General features: G+C 27.3%; 1 protein-coding gene and 1 long non-coding RNA gene across 7 annotated transcripts in view; one reads left to right on the forward strand and one right to left on the reverse strand.

The window, feature by feature from the left end:
- LOC106679546 (supervillin) overlaps window positions 1–9,238 on the forward strand; it is a 394,230-nt gene that overhangs the window by 174,860 nt on the left and 210,132 nt on the right. For all 6 annotated transcript variants that reach the window (XM_014418761.2, XM_014418757.2, XM_014418760.2 and 3 more), the window contains 2 exons: window positions 1,027–1,206; window positions 6,890–7,023. In XM_014418761.2, coding sequence (XP_014274247.1) covers window positions 1,027–1,206; window positions 6,890–7,023 — 314 coding nt within the window. The remainder of the gene's footprint in view (window positions 1–1,026; window positions 1,207–6,889; window positions 7,024–9,238) is intronic.
- Window positions 1–9,238, reverse strand: part of LOC136795737 (uncharacterized) — a 19,158-nt gene that overhangs the window by 5,911 nt on the left and 4,009 nt on the right. The window lies entirely within an intron of this gene.

Genomic DNA, 9,238 nt, shown 5'->3' on the forward strand with positions numbered 1-9,238 from the left:
TTGATAAATCAAGTTTTATCTATATTAATTGATATTAAGTATTTAGTTTAATATATATTTAATAAGTTATTATTTGCATTAATTTATGGTTAGTTTATTACTATTAGTGATTTTTTTTTCTGTGATCACTTTAATAAAGTATCAAACTGATTTAGTACTTTCCAAAATTTCCGACTGTTTTATTATATTTGTTGCCAGAAAACAACTTTAAATTCGCAAGGAATTTGATCTGAAATGTATGTTGAATGCATATAATTTGAAAATTTTCATCTGGTTTTGTTACATGAATTTTAATTTTTCTGAGTAATATCAATTAAACATGAATGAATTTAATTTAATTTTATTACTTAATCTAAATATGCTTTATGGCTTTTCCAAATTTTCTAGAACACAAGTTTTATAAAATTCATGAATTTGAATGAAAGAAAATTCCTTTTGTGAAAATACAGGTGTAGCGGCAGTGAGGGTTCAAAAATGAACTTGCCAAAACTGCTGGCCAGTATTAATTAAATTAAAAAAAGTTATCCAATAAATAATGTTTTATTTAAATGATAAATATAGAAATAAAGAAAATTCCAAATAGCAGCAGCAGGAGAGAAAAAAGGGATATATTTTCAGATGATAAAAAAAAAAATTATATAAAAGCACTTCAAAAAAAGATAAAACAAACTGTAAAATAAAGTATTATTTAAAGGAAAATTTTACTGAAAAAAATTAAACTTTATTGGATTAACAAAAAAAAAGTTTATGCTTGGACTGACAGTTGGGACTTGGTTTCTGGTACTAAACATTAAACTGTAATACACATAATCTCTATATTTTTTGATGATCGCACCTCCGGCCATCTTCTCATAAACTTTTTATTCATCTATTAATATTATTTTCACAATTTTCTGTGAATTTTGCATGTATGTTTTTCCCTATTTATATAATCCTACTGTGCCATGTATTAATTAGTTTCTAGACATTTTAAATTTTATTTATCAAATGTTTTATAAATGCTTCTGAATTTTGATCTGCTATCAGGGCCAGGAGAAGCTACCCAAGTGAGAACAGGCTGTCGCTAGATGCTGGATTGTTACGGAGGCTAGATGAGCCAAGAGTTGGTCGACCTCTATCTGTGGCCGAGAGGGTTCAGAGCATGGAGACTGCCTTTAACTCCCTTGATGGCACTGGCAGTGTTAAGCCTCCCTCTCCTACATCAAAGTAAGATTTGTTCACTGATTTATGTATCTTATGAAATATAAATTGAAAACTTTTTAAACCTGACTTTGACTACTAGGTCAAAATGTCATTACTTTAACCGTGATAGCTCGTGAGTCTGAAAAAAAATCTTTATTTCAATTCAAAAAAATCAAAATCAAAATATCATTCTATAAATATCTCTAAATATTTTTTTCCCTCTTCTTCATACTATTAGTGATGCCAAATTAAAAAAATTCAAATCTTCAGTTCTAACTGGAGACCTTGCTCTATAGTGATAAGTCTCATTAGAGGAAAATGAGGGGCTTCCTTATACATCAACTCTTTCTACAGAAGTTGTATTACATGATCATTAAGAAAAGAAATTAAAATAACTATAAATTGCTTTTATCTTCTTCTATTGTTTAAGGCAAAGAAATTTATTACTTCTTGGTGTATCGTTTTTGATATATGAGATTAAATAATTGAGAGATTATGAATCATGACATTTAATGTAATATTATATTTTGTATCTATCTGAATTTTTTATCCATTTCCTAATACAGTTCAGACAGGTGAATAGAAACAGACAAATTAATAATAGATCCTTTCTCAATCAGATCTGGCACAATTCCAGACTATTTTTCTTTCTTTTACTTTATTATTTTATTTATTTATTTTTTTATCTAGGCCCAATCGGCTATAAACTTGTCTTGTCAAAATTTATTACATTTGAAAGAATAGGATAAATAATTATAAATGCATATTTTTAAAATTCATACTGTTATAAAAAAAAATAAATTATATAAAATTTACTATTAGGGTATAAGCCCCTCTTTAATTATCAGTTGATTTTTTAATAAAATGTTATTGTTTTTTGTTTTCTCAGTTATTAAACTTTTTTTTTGCAACATGAAGTTAGTATATAAAATTGTTAAGAATTTTATATTTCCATTTGATTAGTGATGATATATATATATCAAATAATTCAAATTGAGTTCTGACCGTGGAATCCAAAGTAAATATTGGTCTCGCCTGTAGTCAAATATTAGCGGAAGAGCTTGAACTCTTCCTTCTTGGCACTAGGCCAAGGTTTTATCAGTTTCCTTCCCATTTCTTATTTGTAAATAATAAGTAGTCAGTATTTAGCATGTATTGCGTACATGGTTAGTAACTATCGAGAACATATTACTTGTAAGTTCATTAGTGAAAACAATGTTAACTTGATGTATTACTACAGTTTTGTAATATTACTGATATAATACAGTTCACAAGTTTTCAAGTTTATTTTCAAATATATCACTTAGTTTTATAAAGTTTTTCTGCTTATTTAAAAAAATTTTATTTTTTATTTTATCGGATCAATTTTGTGAATAGTGGGGAAAAAAAATGTTTATATTTATTTTCATTTGGAATGAAAGATGTTAAGATGTGTTTATTTTTATTTTTTATGAACTTGAAATTTTTCCCCTCATTTTCTTTCAAAAAGTCTTTAAATTTATTTACTTACTCCTAAAAATGCTTTGTTATTACCCATGGTTTATTTGTTCATAAGATAATTATTAGATAGGAGTTTTATAACTAACCGGTGCTACTTTCTAAAAAAATTAATTTTTATTTAATTTAATTAAATATCAGTTAATGAAACAGGGGAAGATTGTTTTTGTTTCAAAAATGTTTTAATTGCTGCAAAAGAATTCTTTTTGTTCTTTTGATCAAGTGCGTTGAACTGTAAAGGATTTGCATGCCCTAAAGCAGGATGGCTGTGCAGGTTTTAGTTACAAGTGAGGGACTCTTAAAATAAAACCACTGTTAAAAATAAGCCTAGCACAATTAGCAAAACAACTGAACAGAAAAATATATTATTTTAATTAAATTAATTGTCACGAATATTTTTTGACTTCTAATAATGATATAAGTGTCTCATTTTATTTCTTTATTTTATTTTTAGTCCAAAAATTTGATTTTTCCATTAATTTTTTTTTTAATGATTAATACATAATTTTCATAATAATAATAATAGTCTTTAATTTGTTATTCATTATTCGTCATGCTATATAAAATTTTATACTGAAATCACCTAATAATTGTTGCCTGATGCTTCTTTAGACATAATGTCCGAAACATAGTCATGATACAATTAAAAGATCATTACTATTCCAGAATTCCACCTTGACTATAATACAATCTTTCGATAAATATAGGGGGAATATAGTAATGTTATTTTTTATTACATGTTTTTTGCTTTTTTACAATACTTTTACCTCAAAAATTCCCGTGATTAAATTTCCCAATGATAGAAAATGATTAAAGAAATTTTCCAAAGATGACAAGGGAGACTGTTGACATTAGACATGGCTCTCTGCCAATCCCCTCTTCTTATAGTAGAACTAGTGGACGTTGGCTCTTCTCGTCTATTCCTGGACCAGTGCGAATCTAGAGCAACGCTAAGACCTATTAGGTAACTTCCTCTTATTGCTGTCATATCTGTGTAGCTTTGCTATGTAGAATAACATATGCATTATTGTTTCTCCATAGTTTGTTTTTATGTAATGATTTTATTATTGAATTGATCATCTATTTATAAAGGATACATGAAATAAGTGTTAAAATAATTGCCTATAACACTGTTGTTATTTTCTGTTTTCAATTAATTTATTGACTCTTCTTGTGACTATGCGTTGATCAAGTTCATTACTTGAATTCTAATTTGTAATAATTAGTTATTATGTTCCTTTCATTAGGAAGTTACCTGAGTTGATATCTTAACCGGTTAGTTTAACTTCCGCATGAGCAAAAATGATTTTTAGAAATAAAATGTTACAACATCTCTAATCATCTTGAACCATTTATTGCTGAAATTTAAAAAAAGGGAAAACGTTTTCATATCTTTTTTGAAGAATTAATTTTGAATTTATGGTTTTTGGCATATAGCTAGTTTATATGCTAGTTTTTGGCTTATAGCTAGTTTTATGGCATATGGCTAGCATATAGTTTTGTGATTTATTATTATTTTTGTATTAAATTAACTTTAATTATGAATCAGGAATAAGATTATCTAATAGGGGCAAATCTAACAGTATATTTTGTACTTTATCCAGTCTGAAAGATTGTTTTTGGATGAAATGCATCCAATAAATTAAATTTTTTTAGAACCTCGAACCTTTTCCTGATCGTGTTTCACACAGTATCAACTAATTAGTATCAATTAATATATCAGTAAAAATACTCAATTAAAAAAAAAATAAAAAATTTATCCCATTTATTGAAATCTCCCTATTTTCAGAATAGCAACAATATGTAATAATTTTCATATTATAAGTTAATTTTCTCTTTTAGTAAAAAATACAAATCATTTATTCATTATAATATATTATTCTAATGGCAATAAGATTTTAGTACTTCTGTTATTGACTAATAATGTAAAGTCATGACTAATTATATAGTTATGACTTTCAGAATAAACAAAACTTTTTGGGACTAAGACTGATAATTATCAAATGATCATGTCATTTCTAGTTTCCAATAGAAATTAGTTTCTTTTATTCAAGTAATGACACCTCTGGGCGCTAACTATATTTATTATAGGTAGGGTTAGTCATTATAATACTAACCATGGTATTCCCAAAAAGATTTAATTTCCACATTTTCTTTAATTTTGGACATGGTTTTTCACGAAAGAATCTTCAAATCATTAATAGGACTAATTATTAAGGTTCTTATACTCTTTTTCTTTATTTTTTTATTTTTGATTTATTTATTATTTGTAATGAGCAATGTATGTATTAGATACTTGATTTATTTTCTAGTTGTTCGTATTCCATATTTCTTTAATAAATTAATATATCTTTTCTATTTCTTATCATGCTACAGTTAAGTTTATGTTTGAAAAATTAATTAGTATCGACGATGTTATCAAATGAAATAAGTAGCCATTTAAACGGTTATTGGTATCAGATAAGAAGTTTTGAATTGCCTTTATACAAATCAAATACAAATAAGTTTATCTCTACAAGCACACCTCACCTATTTATATCAAAAGTAATTGTTTGTCTATAATGCTATAGTTAATAATGGAAGAGCTTATTTTCAAGACTTCTATTATGGAGAATATTCTCCAAATTACTGAAGAATTTTTAGATTATTTAAGGTAAAGTTTCTATGCTTATTCAAATTCTGAATTGCAATGTAAAACAGTATGTCTGATTACTAAAAATTCTCTTGTTTTCATATTTTGGTGTTCAACTTAATTATTACTTATTATATTGCTTATTTGTGAAATTATCCTTTCATGGTTTCTATCTCCATAAGTGTGTCCTTATGATTTTATAGCATTATACTTTTTATGCATTTTATTGAGTTGTTGATTCATAGACAGTGCCTACTACGATGTTAGACCATTTTCTGAAAATTTGGCTTGTATTCAATTGATATTTGATATCTCTGCAGTGTGTTTGGGTTTTTTTTGTGTTGCCTTATTCAAGACTTGTTTAGTTGTTTTGTAAATTGTTTTGAAATCTGCCATCACACTGCACCCGTTATTAATAGAACCTGGTGAAATATCAGTTACGAATATTTATCCAAATAATTGTATGTTTTTAACATGATTTAATTGATTTAGTGATGTATCTTAACTTTAGCTATGAATAAATTGTTATAATATGATAAATCATGAACAAATAGTTTCTATGTTTTCATTTATGCAATACGAACAATTAATATAGTTAACTATTAGATATTAGATAATATTTCTTTAACTAGTTGTTTCAAAGTTAACTGTACAATGTTAGAAAGCTAGTAATTCAATACTAGGAAGAACCCAGAAATAGGAAACTATGGAGACTAAAATCCTTTGAATTAAAAATTTTGGTGATTTGGTATGAATATTTTTATTTATTTAGTTGTGATTGAATTTTGAATTTTTATTAAGAAGTAAACATTTTCAATTGTAGAAGTAATGCAAACCATTGTTTGTCCACTATGGAATAGATGTCTGATTATGCTAAGAATGGTTTAATTTTGATTGTGGATTCTAACATTTAAAAACTAAATATATAATAACTTTTTTTTTTAATCCTTTTTTTTAATAATATTAAATTAAAATGGACTGATTTAGTTTTTCTTGGTAAAACTTAAAAAGTGTAATTTATTAGATTTTCTTCTGTCATTTTCTTAAAATTATTCAATTAATACGTAATTCTTCATTTCATTTGTTGTTTCATGGTATGCCTTTTTTCCTATGCCTCATTTATTTTTATTAACAATTATATGTATTTTCATAAGAAAATAAAATTCTCGAATACCTGTTTTGACTTTATTTGAAACAAAACTTTGGAACTTATTTTGTGGACTGAAATTAATGTGAAAACATTTGAAGATTAGGACTCCACATAATTTCTGTTTTAGTTTTATTTTTCTAAACTATCCATGTATTGTTTAGTTGGAAGAATACATTATCCATTTTGGTTGATTACATTCCTATGTTTCTAAGTTAAAGGTGTATAAATTTTTCCCCTTGTCTGTTAAAAAAAAGTTTTTTAGATCTTGCTCCTTCTTTAAGTCATCTTTTTGAGATTTTCTGATACGAAACATAATTTTTTTATATTTTTGTCTATTGTCATTCTATATTTTTAAGTACCTCCCAGTCTTCATTAAATATAACATAAAAATTATGAACCATATATCTCAATTGTTATGCTGGTTTCAGGATGGATGAAGAAGAATCTTCTAGAGGCTTGGAAAGGAGTGGTAGTGTTTCGGAAAGAGCTTCCATATTTGCACAATTGGAACAGAAGGAAAAGCAAGCGGCTGAAGCTGCTAAAGCTCGACGAATCAGCAAAGGTAAACTAAACAATTAAATAATTTATAATTTTCTTTAAGTAATAAAAATAAATAAATCTGTTTTCCTACAACCCATGAAGGGTCAGTGGTGCAGTACTTTGTAAGGAAGTACTGTTTCTAGACCAATAGTTGTGCGATGAAGTTTTGCTCAGACTCTCACTCGACTGCCAGATTATTATCCAATTAAGGGTACATACCATCTTCAGGCTGGGTGGACTCCGGAGGCTCCCGAACCCAAAGGGCTGACACGGTTACAGTGAAACAGAAAATAATTATCTGCCATAGCCGGATTCAAACCGGGGTCCTTGGAGTTAGTACAGTGCCTTACCGCTGAAATACCCATTCCGACTATACACACAGAAACTATAAGGTTAAAATTTGAGCTTAAATTTCTTTATAAGGTATTTTGTAGAGAAGATTGGTCCAAGAAAGGATGAGTCAACTTGAGAATTTAGGAGACTATAAATCATAAAATTATGGAGCATGAATTCTGTTGATGTAAGTAAAATAATAACATCAAAACAGTTGAAATTGCTTGTAAAGTTATTAGGTTTGGTAATGGATGAATCCCTAAAAACGTAATTAGAGCTGAACCTATAAATAAACGTCCGAGGGGTTGCTGAAACACAGTTATATTAAGGCTAATCTTGCTGTTTTGGGTTTTGATGATCTTTAATAGACAGAGGTGTGTGGATAGCGATTAAGTTTGAATCTTCGATTTGATTAACCTTTTTATTGTTAATTCATCTTGTATTTAGCTTTAATTAATTCTACTTTCACTGACCGTCATATGAAATATATAATATTAATTGTAAACAATTTTGAAACCTTTAAACAGAAATACACGTTTTAAGGTCTTCTTAATCCAAATAAAATATTCAAGTCCCACCAACTCAGTGGTTTATTTGTATTTCATAAGCCTAGCTCAAAAACAAAAAGTTATATGAAACTGAAGTTTTATATTTAAGATAGCTAAGTACATACCTGGAATGTTATTGCAATTTTTTCACTAAAATTGATTTACTGGAATTGTTTCTGTATATGATCAATTTATACTTTTTACCTCTCTCTTTTAAAATTGCTTTAATGATTTTGATTGAACTCATCAATGTACAATTAAATGGTCTTTAATATAAGCTTGGTCTTATTGTCATTGAAATAGTCTGGCAGGACTTAAATACCAAATTTTCAAAATGACTTTCTTCAATGTACATTTAATTTTGTTTATTTGAAATTAACTATTTCTCATTGTTAGCACTGATGAGAAATTGATAATTATAAATAAAGAAAGAATTTTATAATTTAACTAAAGGAGAAATAAGTTTGAAAAAAAAATCTGTTGTAGTTTATTTGTGTAATAGATGTATAGATGTATAATATGCTGTTTGAAAACTAAAGATTTTAGAAAAAATAATATTAAGTTGTAGAAGGTAATGGAGAGTGACAAAAATAGCATAAATAAACTAAATTTGTGAATAGATATTTTCATGTTTCCATGATTCTTATGATAATAGTCAGTTTAATTAAGTATTTTATTTGTATGGATTATTTTGAAACACATTGAATTGTTATAAATTTTTGTTTTGTTGTTATTTTGAAACAAGTAAGGATTCAAAGTATGGCAGTAAGTTGAAGTATTTGATGTTCGCATGTCCATCTTTTATCCCTTTTTTTTAAGATGGGATTTCATGGTTACGAGAATTTCATACTCTTTCATATTTAACTTATAGTTCTGTAAACATTTTAAATATTCATTTCATCTTTGATGTATATTCAGTTTGGAAGTCTATTTGTCACAATTTCTTGAACTTTCCATTGTGATTTATGAATGGTTCACTAACTACCTTTGTAGCCTTGTATAACAGATTTTTGCACAGCTCTGGTTAGAAGTTTACTTCTAAGCTCGAATATTTTGAAAGTATGTTACTCAATTGAATATTATAGTGAATATTATACTATATAGTTTGAGTTCTATTCCCACTCTGGCTGCCATTATAAATCTTGTTTTGATATAAAATCAAGAAGTCGGTCAGCAACTGTCTGGATGAGGACTGGTTTTGGTGGATGCTGGGTTCACTTTGACCTTTAAAGTATATCTAATATTAGCACCCTACCCTGACCTTACTGTTTCCAAAGAGTACCGCAAGTTTGAGTCACACCTCTCCGAGTACCTGCTCTCAAGACATTTATGATGGTTGCTGATAATGTTTTTGTA

Source organism: Halyomorpha halys, unplaced genomic scaffold, assembly GCF_000696795.3.
Source record: "Halyomorpha halys isolate HHAL.00 unplaced genomic scaffold, Hhal_1.1 Scaffold208.1, whole genome shotgun sequence".
In the NCBI taxonomy this organism is placed as follows: Eukaryota; Metazoa; Arthropoda; class Insecta; order Hemiptera; family Pentatomidae; genus Halyomorpha; species Halyomorpha halys.